This window comes from Pantherophis guttatus, chromosome 17 (assembly GCF_059756535.1).
Source record: "Pantherophis guttatus breed Tessera chromosome 17, ASM5975653v1, whole genome shotgun sequence".
In the NCBI taxonomy this organism is placed as follows: Eukaryota; Metazoa; Chordata; class Lepidosauria; order Squamata; family Colubridae; genus Pantherophis; species Pantherophis guttatus.
In genome coordinates, this window is record NC_142079.1 from 13,729,199 (window position 1) to 13,754,104 (window position 24,906).

Genomic DNA, 24,906 nt, shown 5'->3' on the forward strand with positions numbered 1-24,906 from the left:
GAAGGAAGGAAGGAAGGAAGGAAGGAAGGAAGGAAGGAAGGAAGGAAGGAAGGAAGGAAAAGCAATAGCTCTTATATACCACTTCACAGTGCTTTCCAGCACTCTCTAAGCAGTTTACAGAGTCAGCCTCTTGCCCCCTACAATCTGGGTCCTCATTTTAACCCCCTCGGAAGGATGGAAGGCTGAGTCAACCTTGAGCCTGGTGAGATGTGAACTGCCAAATTGCAGGCAGCCTGCAGTCAGCAAAAGTAGCCTGCAGTACTGACCTCTAACCACTGACGTTTCGCTTCTATGAAGACGTTTCGCTTCTGTTTCAGTTTCAGTTTATTTAGATTTATATACCGCCCTACTCCCGAAAGTCTCAGGGCGGTGAACAGCCAAAGATAAAACAGATACAATATAAAATTTAAAAAACAATTTAAAAACATATTAAATAAATTTGGCCCATACTAATTAAAACACCCCTGTTTTTAAAAACAAATTAAAATTAAACAATTAAAAAGACTTAGGCCAGTCCCGCTTGTTGAAATAAAAAAGTCTTGATGGCACGGCGGAAAGTGTGCAAATCCGGGATCCTCCGTATCTCCGGGGGGAGCTCGTTCCAGATGGCAGGTGCCCCCACAGAGAAGGCTCTCCCCCTGGGGGCCGCCAGTTGACACTGTTTGGCCGACGGCACCCTGAGGAGCCCCTCTCTGTGGGAGCGTACTGGCCAGTGAGAGGCTACCGGTGGCAGAAGGGGGTCTCGTAGGTACCCAGGTCCTGAGCCATGGAGCACTCTAAAGGTGGTAACCAATACCTTGAAGCGCACCTGGAAGACCACCGGGAGCCAGTGCAGCTCACGCAGGAGAGGTGTTACATGGGAGCGCCACGTCGCTCCCATAACCACCCTCGCGGCCGCATTCTGGACCAGTTGGAGCCTCCGGGTGCTCCTCAAGGGGAGCCCCATGTAGAGAGCATTACAGTAGTCCAGGCGGGAAGTGATGAGGGCGTGAGTGACCGTGCATAAGGAGTCCCAATCCAGAAAGGGACGCAACTGGCGGATCAGGCGAACCTGATAGAAAGTCCCCCTGGCCACAGCCGTCAGATGCTCTTCTAAAGACAGCCGTGAATCCAGGAGGACGCCCAAGTTGCGAGCCCTCTCCGCGGGGGGCCAACGACTCGCCCCCAATAGTCATTGATGGCACCAACTGACTATATCGGGACGCCGGAAACCACAGCCACTCGGTCTTGGACGGGTTGAGCCTGAGTCTGTTTCTCCCCATCCAGATCCGTACGCTTCTCATCCGGGAAGCTTCTTCAGCTCTTGCCAAAGAAGTCGTTTTGCTTCTATGAAGACATTTCGCTTCTCATCCGGGAAGCTTCTTCAGCTCTTGCAGAAGATGACATTTCGCTTCTATGAAGATGTTTCGCTTCTCATCCGGGAAGCTTCTTCAGCTCTTGACGAAGAAGACATTTCGCTTCTATGAAGACATTTCGCTTCTCATCTGGGAAGCTTCTTCAGCTCTTGCAGAAGATGACGTTTCGCTTCTATGAAGATGTTTCGCTTCTCATCCGGGAAGCTTCTTCAGCTCTTGACGAAGAAGACATTTCGCTTCTATGAAGACATTTCGCTTCTCTTCCGGGAAGCTTCTTCAGCTCTTGCAGAAGAAGACGTTTCGCTTCTATGAAGATGTTTCGCTTCTCATCCGGGAAGCTTCTTCAGCTCTTGACGAAGAAGACATTTCGCTTCTTTGAAGGCGTTTCACTTCTCGTCCAGGAAAGCTTCCCGGATGAGAAGCGAAAAGTCTTCAAAGAAAAACCAAGGAAGTCCAGTTGCTTATCGGGGGGGGAAAAAGCACCTCTGGCGCTCTGAGACAACCTTGACCTGGATGACAAGGAATCTTCATAGACAAGAAAACGGGGGATTTTTCAAACCCCGTTCCAAGATTTATTTGCATACATTCCAACACGGCACCGGTAAGCATCTGTGACCTGGTTTGGTGGCTTTTGGCACTGCAGTGCGAGCGAAGTGAATCATTTGGGAGAATGCGCCATAACTGGCTTTTTCACGCGGGTGTGAACCTGGCAAAGAGTGTCTTTTTTTCCCTAAGTTGCCGTTGGAAGCAAAGCGTGTCCTTGGGGCAGGGTTTAAAAGTGGTAGACGTACAAACCTGTTTCTGCACAAAGTGGGATCCCTCCAGTATTAAAAGCCTTAACTAATCATTAAAACATTCTTAAGACAATTTACAATCCCCTCCAGGCTGCGTGAATCTGTGGCATTGGGATCGTAGAAACACCCAGGAGCATAGAAGAGTTCAGAGGCAGAGGCATAAATAAATGTCTTAAACGTATTTATTCATATGATAAATCATATTCACTATGTACAACAGAGATCAAGTCTCATGAGGAACAAACATGAAGAGAGAGAGAGGGAGAGAGCAAGTGAGGTGGAAAAGGTTGGAGGGGGTTTTATACTCAGGGTAAGCCCCTCCTTTCCACATAGGGGTGGAGACACTCTCTGCCTCCACTGGTGTCTGTATGACACAGGTGCCAATGGCTTGCAAATACTTGACAGAATCATAATGATTCAACAGCCAAAAGCACAAAACAAAAGGGAGCCAAAATTTGTGCAGCAATGGAGGTCATTGGTGATAAGCAGGACATTTTATTTATTTTATTTATTTATTCAATTTATATGCCCGCCTCTCTCCGAAGACCCAGGGCGGCTCACAATACACTCAAAAAATCACTATAAAAACACTTAAAAATTAAAAAGATTAAAATCCATTCACACCATTCATGGCCGGATCTCGTCAGATCGCAAAGTGAGATCAACGGCCCCAGGCCTGACAGAAATGCCAGGTCTTCATCGCTTTTCGGAAGGCCAATATCTCCAACATCTCTGGAGGTTAATTCTGTTGGTTTTTTTTCCCAAGCGTTGACTTTTTAAAAAAACGAATGTCAATATGGGTAGTCCTTGACTTACAGTCATTTCTTTAGCGACCGTTCAAATTTACAACAGCACTGGGGGGGGGAAAGGTGACTCGCAGCAAATCCTCGCACTTATGACCATGATGTACATCGCCAAAAGTTGGGTGCTTGGCAACCTATTACAATAGTTGCACCATTTGTGATCTACCCAGCAGGCTTCCAACAAGCAGAGTCCATGGGGGGGGAGGGGAGGGGAAGCCGGATTCGCTTAATGACATGATTCACTTAACAACTGCAGTGCTTTGCTTAACACCATGGCCAAAAAAAAGAGAAAGAGGTCGTGAAATTGGGCGTGACTCACTTAACAACCACCTTGCTGTTGGGAAATTCTGGCTCGGTTTCTGGTCGTAAATCGAGGGCTACCTGCGGTCTGCATATTAACCCGGGAGCAATGCAGGATGATGAAGAAAGGGGAGGAAAAAAAACCCACAAGCGATAGGCCTGTTTTTCCAGTGAAAAGGCGTGAATTAACGTATCGTGAATTAACTTGTGTGTCAACTTGCAAAGCTTTCAAGTTGCCATGAGCAGGAGGGAGGGAGAACTGAAGTGCATTCCATACATTTTTCCTGACCGCAATCAGAAGGAGGGTGTTAGGTTTCACAGCTAGCCAAAGTGGTTAATTGGAGAATGTGATTTATGACATGGCCAGAGAGGAGGGGAGAGACAGGGTCATAGGGAAACGTAAATCTACGTGGGATCAGTCCTAACTGCATCCAAGTATTGCCGGAATGTTGCTCCTAATAAATGGCTATATTTCGTTTGAAGTTTGGATCATGGCTCATGAATTAATTAGGGCATCTTTCGGAAACTTGACATTGTGTTTGTTCACTGGTTTGTCTTTAAAATCAGCTGGTAAGGATCAGCTGTCAGTTCTGACCCGTGTTCGTTACAATTGCAGAATACCAGAATTGATCCTGACAGTGCCATGTACACCTTGTGGAAAGACCTCCCCGTTCCCTTCTACATCTCATTCTACTTCATGGAGGTGATGAATTCCAAGGACGTCCTTCTAGGCGCCAAGCCGGTCGTCAGCCAGCGGGGCCCTTACGTCTACAGGTGCGCACTGATCTCTTGGCTTGGCTCGCAGGTGGTTGGGGTGGGGGTCTTGGCAGGACGGGAGGGCAGGCCAAGGAGAAGGAGCTAATGGGGAAGGGGAAAGGAGAGGAAGGAAGGAAGGAAATGAAGGGAATAGAGAGAGGGAGGGAGGGAGGGAGGGAAGGAAGGAAGGAAAGAAAGCTAAGGAGAAAGAAGAAAAAAAGGGAGAGAGGGTAGGTGCGAGACAGGAAGGGAAGGAGGGCAATGAAATAGATGGAAGAAAGGAAATGGAGAGAAGGAAGGAAGGGAATAGAGAGGGAGGGAAGGAAGGAAAAGAAAGGGAGGGAGGCAGGAAGGAGGGAGGACAATGAAACGGGAGGGAGGGAGGGAGAGAGGGAAGGAGATGGAAGGAAGGGAAAGAGTCAGAGGAAAGAGGGAGGGCAATGAAATGGGATGTAGGAAGGAAGGAGGAGGGAGGGAAGGAAGGAAGGAAAGGAAAGGAAAGGAATAAAGAAAAAGAAAGAAAAAGAAAAGAAAAAAGAAAAAGAATTTAGCTGCAGTTCTTCATGCTACCCAAATTGAATTCTTGAGGTGTTTTATTGCCTTGCTTGATACATCAGGAAGGCCAGTTTGGAATAAATCCTTAGTATGTTTGAGTAACCAAGATAAACAACACACTTCATCGCCAGCTGTAAGTATGGGTCACATCCACATCTACATAACCAAGCTATAATTTTGATCTCGGGCAAAACCAGCTTGATTGAGTCAAACATGGTCAAATCACCCAGGATAATCACACTCAGCCCAAAGAGGAAGATTTTTCCAGAACTGAATGTTAATCAAATCATTTGCAAAGCATTTAGGAAGGGTTATGCACTCAGATGCCTTCCTTGTTTAATTCTGATGCAAATTAAATTATAGCTTTTCCTGAAGGTGATTAAGCCGATAAAGGAAGAGCCATATCGTTATTACAGTTTATGGGTTCCCATTGTTGTTGTTGTTGTTAATGTATTGTCCTTTCTGGAGTGTGTTTCTGGATAGTTATTTTAAGTCTTGTTTTCAGCAGTTTTGCTCCTGTGATATGAAATTTGTGTCTTAGTTTCAATTCCTTCCTTCCTCCTCCGCACCTCCCTCCCTCTCGTCCTTCTTCCCTTCCTTTCTTTCTTCTTTTGTATTCTTCCTTCCTTCCTCCCCACCTCCCCACCTAGCTACCTACCTACCTTCCTTCTTCCCTTCCTTCCTCTCTTCCTTCTTTCCTCCCTTTCTTCCTTCTTTTCTTTCTTTCTTTCTTTCTTTCTTTCCTTCCTTCCTTCTTTCTTCCTTCCTCCCCCCTACCTACCTACCTTCTTCCCTTTCTTTCTTTCTTTCTTTCTTTCTTTCTTTCTTTCTTTCTTTCTTTCTTTCTTTCTTTCTTTCTTTCTTCAATTAGACTTTTAGCATGACCGAGGAATCTCTTCTTAAACGGATTTATGCCCAATGCTTCTAGCATTATATAGCAACTACGTGGAAGTCTTTCTACTGAATCCTCCCCTCTGTGTCTTCCACGCAAATACAACTCCCCCAGGACCTTTTTCTCTTGTGGGGAAGAGAAATCAGTTCCTTTAAAAAAATGAAAACTCATTGCACAAACATGCATACATACATACATACATACATACAAACACACAAGAGTGAAGAAACAGTCACAAAAATGTCGATTTGAGGGCTGGAAAAGAGCTGACGGTTAGAATCTTTCCAAAGATTGAGCGGGGCAACTTTTCCACATCTCCAGAACCTTTTTTTAAAAAACTGGGTTAAATAATTGCCCCAAGTAGAAGATGGCGGGAAATTAAGGAAAGTTTCAAAATTATGCCCATTTTTCTAAGCTGTTGTTTAAAGCAGGGGTCTCCCACCTTGGCAACTTTAAGACTTGTGGACTTCAACTCCCAGCTGGCTGAGGAACTCTGGGAGTTGAAGTCCACAAGTCTTAAAAGTTGCCAAGGTTGGAGAGCCCTGCTTTAAAGTCAGGATGCGAAAGTTTGTACACTATATGCAGCTAGTGAGATGAAATGTCAGTCAGAGGAGGAGAAAAAGAAGGAGGAGGAAGAGGAGAAGGAAAAGGAGGAGGAGGAGGAGAGGGAGGAGGAGGAGGAAGAGGAGGAGGAGGAGGAGAAAAAGGAGGAGAGGAGGAGGAGGAGGAAGAGAAGAAGAAGAGGAAGGAAGAGAAGGAAAAGAAGAAGAGGAGGAGGAGAGGGAGGAGAAAAAGAAGGAGGAGGATAAGAAGATGAAGAAGAGGAGGAGGAGGAAGAGGATGAGAAAAAGGATGAGAAGAAGAGAAAGATGATGATGATGATGATGATGATGGTTTGACAATGATTTAATTACAGATTTATGATAAGCCATCCAATTCCACTTTTGGGGCAAATGTTTGCAAAGCATAGCAGTTGCTTAACCGACCCCCATCACAGAGCAGAGGCCAGCTCCACCCCTTTTACACAACACAGCTGAGGACAATTGCATTTGGCACATTTGGAAGGCCCAATCCATGCAACTGGTGGAATTTCTGCCTGCCTTGCATCAGCGGCTCATTGGTGGAGCAAAGTGCCAAGGATTGTTAGCCTCCCCACGTGAGAGAGGTTACAAAATAGGCCCCCAGGGTGAAGGCTTGTGACTCACTGTTTTTATACTCCCTGTTAAGTAAGCATAAATGTGTTATAATTCCCAGAATTTATTCCCAGCCCAAGGGCAATTCCCTTCCACCAATGGAAGGAACAATGTGTAAGGCTGAACCGGGACAGGCATTACCATTCATGTTTACTATTGCTGGTTTGATTGCATTTCTTCACACTGGTGTAAGCACCAAGTTCTTCACACTTGGTGCTCTCTGAGTGGGTTGTTTGCTTGCAGATGTTTCATAGTTGGCTAAAGTAGGTCACACCATCAATGCAAGGAACAAGTGACAGTAGAAAAGCCAAGCAAAACAGAAGGACTAAAACCAGCAGCCCAGATAATCGGCGATTAACACCAGACAAAAGAGCAGGTAGAAAACAATTCCCTAATCCAGAACTGACCAAAGATGAAACCATACCGCCACTAACACCGTCAGGACAATCTTCCGTATATAACCAGGAATGAAACTCCACACTTCTTCACACTGATGATGTGACCTAGCTGGCAAAGAAAACACCTGCAAGAAAATTACCAAACTCGGGGAGCACCAAGGAGCCCAGAATCCTCCGTCTCTTCCACTCTACAAATCCCACTCCCTTCTAGTACTGATGATATTATCTACTTGCAAGAAAATATGCAAGGACCATACAGTCCTCCGCCTCCTCTCCGTCCTCCTCCTCCCCTCCTCAGAACTCCCCCACTTTTCTAGCACTGATGATGTTGCCTAACTTGGTCTTCAAGAAAACAACCAAGCTCAGAGAGCACCAAGAACCCCAGAGTAGTCGTCGTCGTCGTCCTCCTCCTCCCTCTCCTCCTCCTTGCAAACTCCTCTCCCTTTTAGCACTGATGATGGGTTATGAAACTTCTGCAAGTCAACCACCAAGCTCAGAGAACCCCAAGGACCTCACAGTTGTCCTTGTCCTCGTCCTCCTCCTCCTCCTCCCTACAAACCCCACTCCCTTCTAGCACTGATGCTGTTGCCTAGCTTGGTAATGAAATGTCTGAAAAAAAACCCACCAACCTCAAGCAGCATCAAATCTCAACCCTCCGTTACAGAAATTCCCTTCTATTGAAACACTGGTAAAAACAAATCCGTACAATTAAACCTATTTTGAGATTGCTACGAAAAACCAAGCGGAGGAATGACAAAGCAAGGAATTTTCTCGGGCTGCGTAGGTCAGGGGAAGCCACTCCACTCGTGCCTAGTTGTACCAGTTTTCAGAAAAGACAGAAACAAAGACAGAACTTGGCACCATCTTACAAGGGAAAACCTCAACTTTTTAAGAGCAGACTGTTTGCAGCTGCTAAATTTGGATGCAAGGCTGAGCCCAGTCTGTCTTTTTCGGTTTGGACTGAGGGAGGATGCTGGTTTCTTTCCAAGACTGGAAACAACTGTCTGGATCTTCTTTTCTTATTTTTCAATTTAGCGTCACTCTATCATCCATCCAAACGTATGAAGTTCTATTCATTAAATTTGCACCTAATAACAACCGCAAACCCTCCAGCCTGGGCTTGTGGTGAACAGAGCCTGGATCCCTTGTAAAATAAAATTGTCGGAAAGCAAGAAGCTCCTTTTGTTTGATTTTAATCCAAGTCCCTGCAACCACGGGCCTCATTTAAATGGAAGCCAAAATGAAATTATTGGTTTTACCTGCCATTTAGAAGGACGTCTCTTTCCTGCTTAAATGGGGGGTTTAAATCACGGGGGGGGGAGCCCTTCTAACTCCTGATTTGTTTTGTCGTGTTCTGTGTCTCTTGCAGGGAATACAGGCAGAAAAAGAACATTACTTTCCATAGTAACGATACCGTCTCCTTTCTGGGTTATCGCTCCTTCGTCTTCGAACCGGACCGTTCCAACGGATCGGAATCTGATTACATCATGATGCCGAATCTCTTGGTTTTGGTAAGTGGGCTTCCAATTCTGGGGATCTTCAACCCATCTTCACAGAACAGGTGCTGTTTCTGGATTTTTTTGTGCAAAGGCTTAATTTTTCACCGATTTTGGTTTTCTTCCAATTTTGGGCTTCACCTAGCAACATGTTCCCCTGAAGAATGATTGACCCTACTTGCTTTTCATAAAGTCAGATAAGACTGTTCTATCCAGTGGTGGGATTCAGCCGGTTCGGGCTGGTTTGGGAGAACCACTTGGTTAAAATGCTGGCTGGCTCCGCCCCACCCCTTCCAGGAGTTCCCACGCACCCCGTTTTGGCTCCCAGGTCCAAAACGGGGTGTGGGTGGTGGCAGCCGAGTGCTTCCTGTCGCAACCCCTGGCCATGCCCACCCAGCCGGTAATTAGGGCAGAAGGTTGTTAAATTATTTGAATTCCACCAATGGTTTTCACAGTTGCAATGTATGGTTGTGAAGTTGGACCATAAGGAAGGCTGAGCACCAAAGAATGGAGGCCCTTGAGCTATGGTGCTGGAGAAGACTCCTGCGAGTCCCTTGGACTGCAAGGCGATCCAACCGGTCAGTCCTAGAGGACATCAACCCTGACTGCTCTTTAGAAGGCCAGATCCTGAAGAGGAAGCTCAAATACTTTGGCCACCTAATGAGAAGGAAGGACTTCCTGGAGAAGAGCCTAATGCTGGGAACGATGGAGGGCAAAAGAAGAAGGGGATGGCAGAGAACGAGGTTGCTGGATGGAGTCACTGAAGCAGTCAGCGTGAGATTAAATAGTCTCCAGGGGATGGTAGAGGACAGGAAGGCCTGGAGGAACATTGCCCATGGGGTCACAATGGGTTGGACACAACTTTGCAACTAACAACAACAGCAACAACAATCCTAGCAACTGTGGTGGCTAGGCTTCATTGTATTATTACACAGATTGTATTATTTATGACACAGATTGTTGGTTTTGTTTCCCCTTGGTGTGCAAAGTCTCGGTGGAAGAGGGCGATCTGCAAATATTGCAGAGAATTCGGTAAACAAATACTTGCAATCTTCTACAGGATTGCAGGAAAAAGATGAACAGATTCCAGAATTTCTCTCGATGTTTCAGAAACGAAAATCCAAGGTCACCAAAGAATTGATTCTTTGCCTGCTAATGGCTGCAAGAATTTTTCTCGATGCCCGAGATCCAGTGCTAATTTTTGCATACTTAGAAATAAATACAGTTTGTTGATTGCGGTATTTACAGACGCCATTTTCTTTGAAGGCCAAAGGGAAGATATGGGGTTATTTCTGTTAAAGAGAAATGTTACTTATACAAGGGGATTCTCCATGTAATTTCTGACGATCCCCAGATCCTCTCAAACAATTGGAGGTTGATGAGTGAGAATCTTAGGAATCGACACATAATGATAAGTCATGGTTTTGTTTAAATGACAAATCAAGGCTTGAACTATCTCACTTTGCATGTAATGAGTCTATCTCATATATTAGTTTCACCTTTTAAGTTGCATTACTGAAATAAATGAACTTTTGCATAATATTCTAATTTTTCGAGTTTCACCTGTACTTCTCAAGGCGTGTGCCCAAACAGCACCAGATGGATATCACCTCCTCAGTGGAACACAAACTGGATAGCAGTTAGGAAAGGCACCTCCAAATAGGCTGACTCTGATTCCGGGTTTTATTTTTTACTATTAATTAATTAATTAATTATTTGGATTAAAATGGGATTTTATTGTACTTGTTTCTTAACTTGTGTTCGCTGCCCTGAGTCCTTCGGGAGAATGGCGGCATATAAATACATGTAATAAATAAATAAATAAATAAATAAATTTATAGAATATGAGAATAACAGAGTTGGAAGGGACCTTGGAGGTCTTCTAGTCCAACCCCCTGCTGAAGCAGGAACCCTTATACCATTCCAGTAAGTCTAACAGACATTCACAGATCTTTCCTGAGACCCATGGAGAAGGTTCTTAGTGTGCTTTGCGGTAATGAGAAAACAGAGTTTGCATTTAGAATATAGAATAATCAGCTTGGAAGGGATTTCTTCTAGTCTAACTCCCTGCTCAAGGGCCTGGTGGCTCAGCAGACTAAAAGCATTGTGATTAACACCAGCTGCCTGCAATTACTGCAAGTTCGAATCTCACCAGGCTCAAGGTTGACTCAGCCTTCCATCCTTTCTAAGGTGGGTAAATTGAGGACCCAGTTTGTGGGGGCAATAAGCTGACTTTGTAAAAATATACAAAAGTATGAAGGCTATTGCTTAACGCATTGTAAGCCGCCCTGAGTCTCCGGAGAAGGGCGGCATATAAATCAAATTTTTTTAAAAAAAGCAAGAAAATCTACACCATTTCAGGCAAACAGCTGTCCAATCTCTTCTTGAAGATCTCCAGAGATGGACCGCCCAAAATCTCTGTACGCAAGCCGTTCCACTGATTAAATTAAGTCAATTAATTAATTGTATTTATTTATTTATTTATTGGTTCGATTTATATGCCGCCCTTCTCCGGAGACTCAGGGCGGCTTACAATGCGTTAAGCAATAGCCTTCATACTTTTGTATATACCTGCTTAGTAGGGCTTTCGGGGGCCCTTAAGCAGTGTTCTTTTTTATACAAAGTCAGCTTATTGCCCCCCAATCCAGGTCCTCATTTTACCCACCTCGGAAGGATGGAAGGCTGAGTCAACCTTGAGCCTCTCAGGATCGAATTGCAGGCAATGGGCAGAATTATTCTGCAATATACGCTCCCACAGAGAGGGGCTCCTCCGGGTGCCATCGGCCAAACAATGTCGACTGGCGGCCCCCAGGGGGAGAGCTTTCTCTGTGGGAGCACCTGCCCTCTGGAACGAGCTCCCCCTGGAGATACGGACGATTATATACCGAAGGGCGGTATATAAATTTAAATATTAAATTAAATTAAAAATTAAATTAAATACTGAATTTGGATGGATGGATGGTAGACAGACTAGACAGAGAGACAGATATGGAGAGAGAGAGAGAGAGAACAATGAGAGACAGAAAGTTAGATAGACATAGAGAGAGACAGATATATAGCAATAGCAATAAAGACATATATATATACAGGCCTTTACAGCCCTCTCTAAGCAGTTTACAGAGCGTATTGCCCCCAACAATCTGGGTCCTCATTTTACTCACCTGGGAAGGATGGAAGGCTGAGTCAACCTTGAGCCGGTCAGGATCAAACTCCTGGCTGTCAGCAGAATTACCCTGCAATATGGCGTTCTGTGCACCATGGAAGGAATGGTGCATCATGGAAGGAAGAAAGGAAGGAAGGAAGGAAGGAAGGAAGGAAGGAAGGAAGGAAGGAAGGAAGGAAGGAAGGAAGGAAGGAAGGAAAAAGGAAAAGGAAGAGCAATAGCATTTAGACTTATATGCCGTTTTACAGTGTTTTCCAGCCCTCTCTAAGCGGTTTACAGAGTCAGCTTCTTGCCCCCAACAATCTGGGTCCTCATTTTACCCACCTCGGAAAGATGGAAGGCTGAGTCAACCTTGAGCCAGTCAGAATTGAACTGCTGGCAATCGGCAGAATTAGCCTGCAATCCTGCATTCTAACCACTGCGCCACCACGACCAGCTTCTAAAGCCATTCTTTCTGTTTGTTCTGATTCTCTTTTTATTTTTCCTTCAAGGGAGCAGCCGTCATGTTGGAAAACATGCCGTTTGCCGTGAAGTTAACCTTCAGCAGCGCTCTGGCCCTCTTCCGTCAAAACGCGTTCATGAACCGGACGGTTGGAGAGATCATTTGGGGGTACAACGAGCCCTTCACTCAGTTCTTGAGCAGCCTTGGTGTCACCGTAGGTCCATCCAATGAAAAATTCGGCTTATTTTCCGACGTAAGTCAAGTCCTTAGGGTTGGGGCCTGGGTCCAAACCTGAATACTTTGGGATCGAAATGGGCAGATATCCCCAAGAACAAAGACTTCCTACAAGAAAACTACAGCTATCGTATTCGTTGGAGCGAACAATTAGAAACTGCCTCCTATCAGTCATTTTTTTTAACCAAGTTGAAGGATGTACAGGGAGTCCTTGATTTATAGCACTTCATTTAGTGACCGTAGTTACAACGGGATTGGAAAAAGTGAAAAAAATGGCTGTTTTTCACACTTATGACAGTTGCGTGGTTATGTGATCAAAATTCAGATACTTGGAAACTGACTTGTATCCTTTCCCCCCAAAAGTAAGACATCCCCTGATAATAAGCCCAATCGGGCTTTTGAGGACATGCCCCCCCTGAAAATAAGCCCTCCCTGAAAATATTTAAATGCAGAGCTGGAAATCGGGTAAGACGGCAAGAGGAGCCCCCATCTTGCTCCACACACCCCAAAATAATAAGCCCTCCCCGAAAATATTTAAACACATGCACAAGCGGTCTCCGCCATTTCCTCTGGTTAGGGTTAGGGAGATAGAGCTGAAAATAATAATAACTTTAATAATAATAACTTTATTGTCATTGTATGTGTATACACAGTATACCCATACAACGAAATTCACTTAACACCCAAAGACCAGGTCCAACACACATAAAATCCCCAAACACATCCCCACCCACCACAAATTCCCCACCCCTAAATCACCCAAACATCCACACAGCAGACCAAGTAATGCTGTCCAACAGCTCACTAATGGTGGCCCTTTAGTTCAATGTTGAGTGCAATTATAGCTCTGGGATAAAAACTGTTCAGAAAATGTGCGGTCTGAGTTTTAGTTGTTCTGTATCTTCTGCCAGAAGGCAACAGTCCAAAAAGATTGTAAGCAGGATGGGAAGAGTCTCTGAGAAGGTTATGCAACTTTTTCAAACAGCGAGATGCGAAGATGTCGTCCAGGGCTGGTAGCTGGAGCCCGATGATATTCTGGGCAGTTTTAATGATTCTCTGTAGAGTTTTTTGTCCGCTACAGAGCTGCTCCCATACCATGCAAGAATGCCGTATGTCAGGAAACTCTCAATGGTGCTGCGATTGTAGGACAGAAGGAGATGCTGAGATAGATTTATCTTCCTGAGCATTCTCAGGAAGTGCAGCCTCTTCTCTGCCTTCTTCACAAGCATGTTAGCATTCATAGTCCATGAGAGGTCCTTCGAGATATAAATGCCCAGAAATTTAAAACTACCAGGAAATCCGGTAAGACGGCAAGAGGAGCCCCGTCTTGTTCCACGCGCCCCAAAATAATAAGACCTCCACGAAAACAAGGCCAAGCACTTATTTCGGGGTTCAAAAAAACATAAGACAGGGTCTTATTTTCGGGGAAACATGGTATTTATGACGGTGGCAGTGTCTCGGGTCCCCTTTTGCCAAGCCAAGTCATGGGGGAAGCTGGATTCACTTAATGTGACTAATTTAACAACTGCAGGGATTAACCACTGGCTAGTAAGGTTTTAAAATGGGGCAAAACCTTCACTTTACAACTGTCTCGCTTAGCCATGGAAATATTAGGCTCAAGTGTAGTTGTAAGTCGAGGATTTTTGAGTGCTGGATGTTACTCTGATGCTAGCCACTTCATCATGGTCACCTTCCAAATTAACATACAGGAGGTGTTTGCGCTGGTGCAACCTGTTTGGGGAAATCCTGCCACGATTTCTATCTTAACCTTGGAATGTTGGCCAAATGCATTTCTCCCAGGTAGCTCGTGGTTAGGAAGGGTGGTAGTTACTCCCTGAATACTCCCTGAATATAGACACCCAAAAACTAACCTGAGATCAAGGAAGCTGAGCGTTAACAGTCCACTCCTAAAAATTTAACAATGGTGGGGAAATATGTGGATGAAAGGTTTGAAATGTATACTAAACTATAATTTAAAAGAAAAAATCTGGACTTTGTGCTTGAGATGGAAAAAAAATGTAACTTTTATTTTGGGTTTTACCTATTAGACTGATATGTGTTTATAGAAATGGCTAGCTTATATTACTATGGAAAAGCAAAAAGTTGTGGTTTGATGTTAATGCTTTATTCTAGTGCAACAGAGGGAGTGAGAAGTCAGTGTTTCTTCTTTCCTTTTCCTCAGTTTCTCCTCGCTTTTCTCTCCCCCTTCATCCCCCTCCCCCACTGTGTCTTCCTATTTACTTTTTCATTTCATTTTATAATCTAATACAAATGTTAAACTGAGAAACTTAACAATGGAACCGGCTTTAGTTCAAAGCTCCAGCAGGTTTTTAGGGCTTCCCTGAAATGGATCCATAGAGTTGGAAGGGACCTTGTAGGTCATCTAGTCCAACCCCTTTTTGTGGTTGGATCAGGGATTAAAAAGATATCCTCGGCTGAACGGCCACAATTGAGCCCAACATCTCCGTTGCTAAGCGAGACATTGGTTATGTGAGTCTTGCTCCATTTAACGAACGTTCTTGCCACCGTCGTTAAGTGAATCTGGTTTCCCCATGGACTTTGCTTGTCAGAACGTCGCAAAAGGAATCATGTAACCATGGGACACTACAACCGTTATAAATCCATGCCAGTTGCCAAGTGTCTGAATTTTGATCATCTGACCACGGGGATGCTGTAACGGTCATAAGTGTGAAAAACAGTCCTAAATCACATTTTGCAGTGCCGTTGTAACTTGGAACGGTCACTAAACAAACCTTTGTAAGTCGAGGACTAAATCTGCAAAGGTAATTTAACTCTCAGTCCCGGCTCTATGACTTACTATGTTAAAACGGCAGCCTTCGTTCTCCTATTATTATTATTATTATTAGTTGAATTTCTATACCGCCCTTCTCCCGAAGGACTCAGGGCGGTGAACAGAATAAGATTTCATATACATAATATATATATATATATATATATATATATATATTTATAAACAGTAAATAATAAATTGAGTCAACTTGGTGTATCTGCTGAGACCTTGGCATAGAATTTAGATGTTTATGCTAGCCCTGCTTGTTGGAAGAAAAAGGTCTTCCGGGCACGTCGGAAAGTGCGAAGATCTGGGATTATTCGTATTCCAGGGGGTATTTTGTTCCAAAGAGTAGGTGCCCCCACAGAGAAGGCTCTCTCCCTTGGAACTACTAGACGACATTGTTTGAATGATGGTACTATGAGTAGGCCTACTCTGTGAGAGTGTATTGGTTGGTGGGAGGTTATAGGTTGCAGCAGGTGGTCTCGTAAGTACTCAGGTCCTAAGCCATGGAGCACTTTAAAGGTAAGAACCAACACCTTGAAGCGCACTCAGAAGGCCACCGGAAGCCAGTGCAGCTCGCGTAGAAGAGGTGTTACATGTGAGCGCCATGTTGCTCCCATAATTACTCGCACGGCTGCATTCTGGACCAGTTGGAGCTTCCAAGGGGAGCCCCATGTAGAGAGCATTGTAGTAGTCAAGTCAGGAAATGATGAGGGCTTGAGTGACTGTGTGTAATGAGTCCCGGTCTAGAAAGGGACGCAATTGGTGAATCAGGCAAACCTGATAGAAAGCTCCTCTGGCCACAGCTGTTATATGATCTATATTCCTTTTTCTTAAAAATGAGTCAACGGGGAGTTCAATTTATTGTTAAAAGTGTGTAAATCATCTAATTGGTTCTTCTTTTCCATTGCAGTTAAACAATTCCCACACGGGTCTCTTCACGGTGTTCACAGGCAAGGACAACATTAACAAAACTCACATGGTGGATTCTTGGAATGGATTAAAAAAGGTAAAAACAAAAAATATTTTCAGTCACTGCTTTCCCCCCCCCCCTTTTTTAAGGAAGGAAAGCTGGAAAGCCGTAATGAAAGAATGCCCATAAGTGCTGCATAATTAAATGGGAGCCCATCTGTCAGAAATGGTGTAGGGCCTCCCGCTTGGGCAGGGGGTTGGACTAGATGACCTACAAGGTCCCTTCCAACTCTGTTCATCTGTAAGATCATCCTCGACGTACAACAGTTCATTTTAGTGGCCATTCAAAGTTACAGCGGCACCGGAAAAAAACTGACTGACGACCGTTTTTCACACTTTACGACCATTGCAGCATCCCCCACGGTCAAAATTCGGACGCTTGGCAAACTGATTCACATTTATGACCGTTGCAGTGTCCCGGAGTCAGGCGATCCCATTTTGCGACCGTCTGGCAAGCAAAGTCAATTGGGGGAATTAACAACCCTGTGACTAATTTAACAATCTGCAGTGATTCACTTAACCATGAAAGGTCGTAAAACGGGGCAAAACTCCCTTAACAAATGTGTCCCTTAGCAGTAGAAGTTTTGGTCTCGATTGTCGTTGTAACTTGAGGACTGCCTGTATTTCCCCGATATTTTCATAGAGGCTTTGTGGTGTACATTCAGAGACCGATGAACAGAAACTGCTCCTCACTTCGTAACGCTTCTTTTTTCCATGCCAAGAGATAAGGAGCCCTATTTCCATTTTTTGTTTGTTTTGCTAACAGACAGATCTGATATCAGGGCGTTTTCCTCTAACCGTCTCAGGATTAATTAATATCTGGAGCAGGAATGTGAGGTGAATCACTGCAGGCCCTTTGCAAAAAGCAGATGCATTTCCCAATGGAAATAACACCTCCGCCATCAGATAAGACATCAGAAATGCTCACTCCTGGCACCTCGATGTTACTGGACTACATCTCCCATCATCCTGATTTTAAGCTTTTTTTTTTTTTTTTTGCCTGAAGGACATGTAGATTATAGTCCGACTAACCCCCAAAGACTCAGGTCACCTTGAATGAGATGGGCATCCGCAGAAATCGGATAAATAAAATATTTTCACCTCCACTTCAGCAGCAGACCGTGAATTATCTTATATAAAGGAATTCAGTCCTCTGCTCATGTGTAAACTTGATTTTGGAGGCACATCAAAGAGTTCCTCAAGAGTTTTATTTCCATATTTTTTTTCTGGGTAGATTGTTGTTGTTCTTTTTTTTTTTTTTTTGGTGCAATCTGTTTTATTCAAAGTCTGGCTGCTATGCAGAACTTTCTGCTAGAGATCTTTTCCTTCCTAACAGCTCACTGTCCGTCTTTCTTTCTTTCCTTCTTTCTTTCTTTCTCCACTTTCTTTCCTTCTGTCTTTCTTTCTGTCTTTCTCCTTTCTTTCTTTCTTTCTCCTCTTTCTTTCTGTCCTTTCTTTCTCCTTTTTCTTTCTTTCTCCACTTTCTTTCTTTCTCCTCTTTCTTTCTGTCTTTCTTTCTTTCTCCTCTTTCTTTCTTTCTCTTTCTGTCTTTCTCTCTTCCTTCCTTCCTTCCTTCCTTCCTTCCTTCCTTCCTTCCTGTCTGTCTGCCTGTCTGTCTGTCTTTCTAACATAATCCAGTTTCTCATTTTGCATTGAGAGAGAGAGAGAGAGAGAGAGAGAGAGAGAGAGAGAGAGAGAGAGAGAGAGAGAGAGACCGGTAGATATTGGCCTGGTGACATTAGCTCACCAATCTGCTACAGAGAAAATATAGCATGGAAGGAATTAGCTTAATGCAAGGTAAGAAGTTGGATGAACATTTTTTTAGACTGTTGTTCTTAGCTTCAGACTTGGCAACTTTAAGACTTGTGGACTTCAGTTCCCACAATTCCCCAGTCAGCATGGAATTCTGGGAGTTGAAGTCCACAAGTCTTAAAGTTGCCAAGTTTGGAGAGTCCCTGTTTTAGAGGAAAGCATGGGGTCTCACATCAACCTGGCTTCTGGATATTAAAGTCCCTTCTCTCTTGGCAGGTATCCTATTGGCATTCTGAAGAATGTAACATGATCAATGGAACCGCTGGAGAACTGTGGCCACCGTTCATGACCCCATCTTCATCAGTGGAACTCTATACTCCTGATGCCTGCAGGTGAGTTTCTTGCAAATTCTCGTATTTACAAGACCTTGTCCTACACTAAAATTCTGCCCAACGTTTCAAATATATCTTCAGTGCAATGAGCAAATGGCCAAATATCCAACTCTCATGTCCCGCCATCACTCAAATACATTTTCTTGGGATTAGATCTCCGTGAAATGTTGCTGGTCATCCCATGTGGACCCTTCAATCTCTTATTCCACTCAATTTGAAGGCAGCATCTCAGTACCCAAGTTGTCCATCTCCATTCTCAACTTTCAGACATGTTTCTTCTTTGCTGGTCCATCTTCTTCATTCATGGTTCATCTTCTTTCATGATTCAACTTCTTCCTTCATGGTCCATCTTCTTCCTTCATGGTCCATCTTCATTCATAATTCATCTTCGACCTTCATGGTCCATTTTCTTTCTTCATGGTCCATCTTCCTTCATGGTCCACCTTCGTCCTTCCTGATCCATCTTCTTCCTTCATGATCCAACTTCTTCATTCATGGTCCATCAGGATGCTGATTTTCCAAGGAACCTCTGTCTCAATTGACCTCTCTCTTAATCTGTCTCTTTCAGGTCGATTAAATTAAACTACACCCAATCTGGAAAATTCAAAGGCATACCAGTTTATCGTTACACGGCTCCGAAGACCCTGTTTGCCAACGGGACTGTCTACCCACCCAACGAGGGCTTTTGCCCGTGCCGGCAATCCGGAATCCAGAACATTAGCTCCTGTAAATTAAGTACGTCTGCTGAACCTTTTGGTTCTACAAAGGATGTCCGAAGTTACCCATTTTCCTGAAAGGGGCTGGTTTTGAAGAGGATTTAACACAAGTAGACTAATAGCTGATGAAGACTCTAAGATCTGAAGGGATGGTGTTATTAGATTAATATAAAGAAAACTATACATTTGGCACTTACTTTCAGTAAAGGTGAGATTAGAAAAGTTTAGCTGAAATAATGCAGCTAAAGGGAAGTCATTCCAGGGGATAAAGTACAGGTACAGGTTAAGAAAGTGGGAAGGGACCTTGTAGGTCATCTAGTCCAACCCCCCGCCCAAGCAGGAGACCCTACACTATTTCTGACCGATGGCAGTCCAGTCTTTTCTTGGAAGCCTCCAGTGATGAAGCTCCCACAACTTCTGAAGGCAACTTCTGTTCCACTGGTTGATTGTTCTCACTGTCAGGAAATTCCTCCTTATTTCTGTAAGATACAACTTACAACACTTCATTTAGTGACTGAAGTTACAACAGCACTGAAAAAAGTGACTTATGACCGTTTTTCACAATTACGACGTTTCCAGCATCCCCATGATCATGCGATCAAAATTCAGACGCTTGGCAACTGCTTCATATTTATGACGGTCTCGGTGTTGTGATTTCCCAAGTCAGTGGGGAAGCCAGATTCACTTAACAACCCTGTTACCAACTGAACCGTCACAACGATTCGCTTAACAACAGTGGCAAGAAAAGTCGTTGAATAGGGCAACATTCCCTTAACAAATGTTTCACTTAGTGACATCAATTTTGGGCTCCGTTGTGGGGATGATGACATGACCCAGGACACCACAACCGTCATAAATATGAGTCAGCCAAGTGTCTGAATTTTTTTTAAACGTTTTTTATTAATAATACAAAATTTAAAAAAACATTGGACATATGACATCACTTGTTCCAAACATCTTTCGTCACTTTACAATAATATTAGTACTCATATAAACATATAGTTCTTAAACATACATTTATCTAGCCAAGACAAATGTATACTGTTAGAACAAAAATATAGATGTTATTATAGACAAGTGTCTGAATTTTGATAACCTGACCCATGGGGGATACCGCGACGGTCGTAAGGGTGAAAAACGGTCATAAGTCAGCATTTTTCGATGCTGTTGTAACTTTGAATGGTCACTGAACAAACTGTTGTTTGTTGAACAAACTGTTGTAAGTCAGGAACTGTTCTTTTTCACGTTCCTGATACTCAGTCGATTTGAGCTGGATGACCTTTGAGTGTCCCAGATCACATGCTCAAAAGTTTCACCTTTGCAATGATCATGATGGGCAGGTGCCCAGGAATTAGCAACCAAGGGAGTGAACTTCATGGAGCTTGTAGGAAGCGGTTTCTTTCCACCTCTTCTTTGCATTAATGACACGCAGTGGCTTCGGTCACCTTCCTGTTTTCGTGGCTGGGCCGGTGTAAAGCAACGAGGAATTCCGTCCAAATTCTTGGCTGACTGGTCAAGCTTTAAGTAGATAAACGTGGCTTGCGCATTTACATCAATTGTGTTTTTCCCCTCCTGGTTTCTGCTTGTTCATTTCCATCCGGAAAGATCTTTTTAGATCGCCGATGATCAGCCGCCCTTTTTTCAAATTTTTCCTTTGCATAACCTGTGCAATTAATTTTTTAAAATTTTCCATTTGCATAACCTGTGCAATTTTTTTATTTGGAATTTGCATAATCTCCGTAATTTTTAAATTTTTCCATTTGCATAACCTGTGTAATTTTTTTATTTGGAATTTGCATAATCTCCGTAATTTTTTTAAATTTGCAATTTGAATAACCTGTGCAATTTATTTTTAATGTTTTTCCATTTGCATAACCTGTGCAATTTTTTTAATTTGCAATTTGTATAATTTCTGTAATTTTTAAAATTTTCCATTTACATAACCTGTGCAATTTTTTTATTTGGAATTTGCATAATCTTTATAATTTTTTTTTAAATTTTCCATTTGCATAACCTGTGCAATTTTTTTTATTTGCAATTTGCATAACAATTTGCCAAAGTTACATTCTTGCCCTGGTGGAAATCTCTGGGCTATGCTGTGCTCCTATATAAAACTTTGGCCAATAAAAAACAGTAGCATCTAGCATTGGCTTGCTACACCATTGAGGATTTGACTCAAACAAGTTACTGGTCCTCATGATCGATGGAACTTCAAAGCAAGAGTCCAAAATGAAAAATCGGACCTCGTGTAAAGTGCCAGTGGGATGAATCCTGCCCATGTTTACAGGTAGTCCTCGACATATGACTGTAATGGAGCCTGCCAATATATGGTCACAAATCGGGTCGCTCATGTGAATGACTCAGTTTTATGACCTTTTTAGCCGCAGTTGTTAAAGCAAACGAGGCCATCACAAAACAAATCCATTGTTCACTATGGCACGGTTTCTTAAAATCAAAAATGAAACCGTCGCAAAGCGAGATCCCAGGATCCCAGGACGCTGCAAACGACAGTAAATGCAACCGTTTGCAGCTGGGGTCAGGTGGCTGTAGGGGAGGGGCCCGGCTCTCGGAACTTCAAATCCAGGTTGCAACTCCCTTTTTGCACTTCGAACTAAGCAATCAGTCATAAATCGAGAACTACCCGTCGGAAAAAGAGCTTGTTACATTCTGATTTTAATTCCCTCCCCCCCTTGTTTTAAAGATGCGCCAATATTTATTTCTCAACCTCATTTCCTAAACGCTGATCCGGCTTTATTGGACACGGTAGATGGTTTGCATCCCAACGAAAAGGACCACGATCTGTTTGTCGATATCCACCCGGTGAGTTTGCCTTTTAACTCCAATTGGTGGTTATGGCCAGGGGCGGAATTCAAATTTTTTTACTACCGGTTCTGTGGGTGTGGCTTGGTGGGCATAGCAGGGGAAGAATATTGCAAAATCCCCATTCCCACTCCACTCCAGGGGATGGATACTGTAAAATCCCCATTCCCTCCCCATTCCAGGGGATGGATACTGTAAAATCCCCATTCCCTCCCCACTCCAGGGGAAGGATATTGCAAAATCCCCATTCCCTCCCCACTCCAGGGGATGGATATTGCAAAATCCCTATTCCCTCCCCACTCCAGGGGATGGATATTGCAAAATCCCTATTCCCTCCCCACTCCAGGGGAAGGATACTGCAAAATCCCTATTCCCACCCCACTCCAGGGGAAGGATATTGCAAAATCCCTATTCCCTCCCCACTCCAGGGGAAGGATATTGCAAAATCCCCATTCCCTCCCCACTCCAGGGGAAGGATATTGCAAAATCCCTATTCCCACCCCACTCCAGGGGATGGATATTGCAAAATCCCCATTCCCTCCCCACTCCAGGGGAAGGATATTGCAAAATCCCTATTCCCTCCCCACTCCAGGGGATGGATATTGCAAAATCCCCATTCCCTCCCCACTCCAGGGGATGGATATTGCAAAATCCCTATTCCCTCCCCACTCCAGGGGATGGATATTGCAAAATCCCCATTCCCTCCCCACTCCAGGGGATGGATATTGCAAAATCCCTATTCCCTCCCCACTCCAGGGGATGGATATTGCAAAATCCCCATTCCCTCCCCACTCCAGGGGAAGGATACTGCAAAATCCCTATTCCCACCCCACTCCAGGGGAAGGATATTGCAAAATCCCTATTCCCTCCCCACTCCAGGGGAAGGATATTGCAAAATCCCCATTCCCTCCCCACTCCAGGGGATGGATATTGCAAAATCCCCATTCCCTCCCCACTCCAGGGGATGGATATTGCAAAATCCCCATTCCCTCCCCACTCCAGGGGAAGGATACTGCAAAATCCCTATTCCCACCCCACTCCAGGGGAAGGATATTGCAAAATCCCTATTCCCACCCCACTCCAGGGGAAGGATTTTGCAAAATCTCCATTCCCACCCCACTCCAGGGGAAGGATATTGCAAAATCCCCATTCCCTCCCCACTCCAGGGGATGGATACTGCAAAATCCCTATTCCCATCCCACTCCAGAGGAAGGATATCGCAAAATCCCTATTCCCTCCCCACTCCAGGGGAAGGATACTGCAAAATCCCTATTCCCACCCCACTCCAGGGGAAGGATACTGCAAAATCCCTATTCCCACCCCACTCCAGGGGAAGGATATTGCAAAATCCCTATTCCCTCCCCACTCCAGGGGAAGGATATTGCAAAATCCCCATTCCCTCCCCACTCCAGGGGAAGGATATTGCAAAATCCCCATTCCCTCCCCACTCCAGGGGATGGATATTGCAAAATCCCCATTCCCTCCCCACTCCAGGGGAAGGATACTGCAAAATCCCTATTCCCACCCCACTCCAGGGGAAGGATATTGCAAAATCCCCATTCCCTCCCCACTCCAGGGGAAGGATACTGCAAAATCTCCATTCCCACCCCACTCCAGGGGAAGGATATTGCAAAATCCCCATTCCCTCCCCACTCCAGGGGATGGATACTGCAAAATCCCTATTCCCATCCCACTCCAGAGGAAGGATATCGCAAAATCCCCATTCCCTCCCCACTCCAGGGGAAGGATACTGCAAAATCCCTATTCCCACCCCACTCCAGGGGAAGGATTTTGCAAAATCCCCATTCCCTCCCCATTCCAGGGGAAGGATACTGCAAAATCTCCATTCCCACCCCACTCCAGGGGAAGGATATTGCAAAATCCCCATTCCCTCCTCACTCCAGGGGAAGGATACTGCAAAATCCCCATTCCTTCCCCCCTCTAGGAGAAGGATATTGCAAAAACTCCATTCCCACCCCATTCTAGGGGAAGGATATTGCAAAATCCCCATTCCCTCCCCACTCCAGGGGAAGGATACTGCAAAATCCCCATTCCCTCCCTCCTCTAGGGAAGGATATTGCAAAATCTCCATTTCCACCCCACTCCAGGGGAAGGATACTGCAAAATCCCTATTCCCACCCCACTCCAGGGGAAGGATTTTGCAAAATCCCCATTCCCTCCCCATTCCAGGGGAAGGATACTGCAAAATCTCCATTCCCACCCCACTCCAGGGGAAGGATATTGCAAAATCCCCATTCCCTCCCCATTCCAGGGGAAGGATACTGCAAAATCTCCATTCCCACCCCACTCCAGGGGAAGGATATTGCAAAATCCCCATTCCCTCCTCACTCCAGGGGAAGGATACTGCAAAATCCCCATTCCCTCCCTCCTCTAGGGAAGGATATTGCAAAATCTCCATTTCCACCCCACTCTGGGGCTAGCCAGAGGTGGTATCTGCCGGTTCTCCGAACTGCTCAAAATTTCCACTACCGGTTCTCCAGAACCTATCAGAACCTGCAGAATTTCACCCCTGGTTACAGCTATTAAATCAGAACGATGATTGCAGGTTCTAACGTTTTATCGATCCTTTTGCTCAAACAGGACAGGCGAGTACAATCCCAGTGAGGTTCCCTGCCCATTTACTTCAACTTGATTAGCCCTGTTTACATTTCAAGCTTTGATGAATCCGAAAAGAATTATTATTATTATTTTAAAAAGAGGGGGCAGATTTCCACATTGTGGGTGGAAGTTATTTTAATATTGGCTTTGCCATTTTGGAAAACATCCCTCTTTTGAAAGCCTCAAAGAATTGCTTTGGCTTTTATTATGATAATTGTCAACATTGTTTTTCACATTTGCAATTGGTGCCTTATATTTCCTTTTTTTTAAATTCATTGTTTACAGTCAGCTTTGGTGAGAAGGGTGGCAGCCGGAATAAATTTGATTAAATAAATAAATGAAATCCTAAGAATGTATTGAAAGGAAGCCAGGAACCTCCCTTTGCATTTGTATCCTAAAAGGAAATAGCTTGAGGGATTCATTTGCTCATCTAAACTAAAGCGATCATTTAAAAGTTCCT

At 44.3% G+C, this 24,906-nt stretch overlaps 1 protein-coding gene across 4 annotated transcripts in view; it reads left to right on the plus strand.

Moving 5' to 3' along the window:
- The window catches only part of SCARB1 (scavenger receptor class B member 1), a 65,316-nt gene that overhangs the window by 21,568 nt on the left and 18,842 nt on the right, over positions 1 to 24,906 (plus strand). For all 4 annotated transcript variants that reach the window (XM_060683730.2, XM_060683731.2, XM_060683732.2 and 1 more), the window contains exons 2-8: positions 3,869 to 4,026; positions 8,416 to 8,557; positions 12,197 to 12,400; positions 16,089 to 16,184; positions 18,176 to 18,291; positions 18,860 to 19,026; positions 21,709 to 21,827. In XM_060683730.2, the coding sequence (XP_060539713.2) occupies positions 3,869 to 4,026; positions 8,416 to 8,557; positions 12,197 to 12,400; positions 16,089 to 16,184; positions 18,176 to 18,291; positions 18,860 to 19,026; positions 21,709 to 21,827 (1,002 nt within the window). The remainder of the gene's footprint in view (positions 1 to 3,868; positions 4,027 to 8,415; positions 8,558 to 12,196; positions 12,401 to 16,088; positions 16,185 to 18,175; positions 18,292 to 18,859; positions 19,027 to 21,708; positions 21,828 to 24,906) is intronic.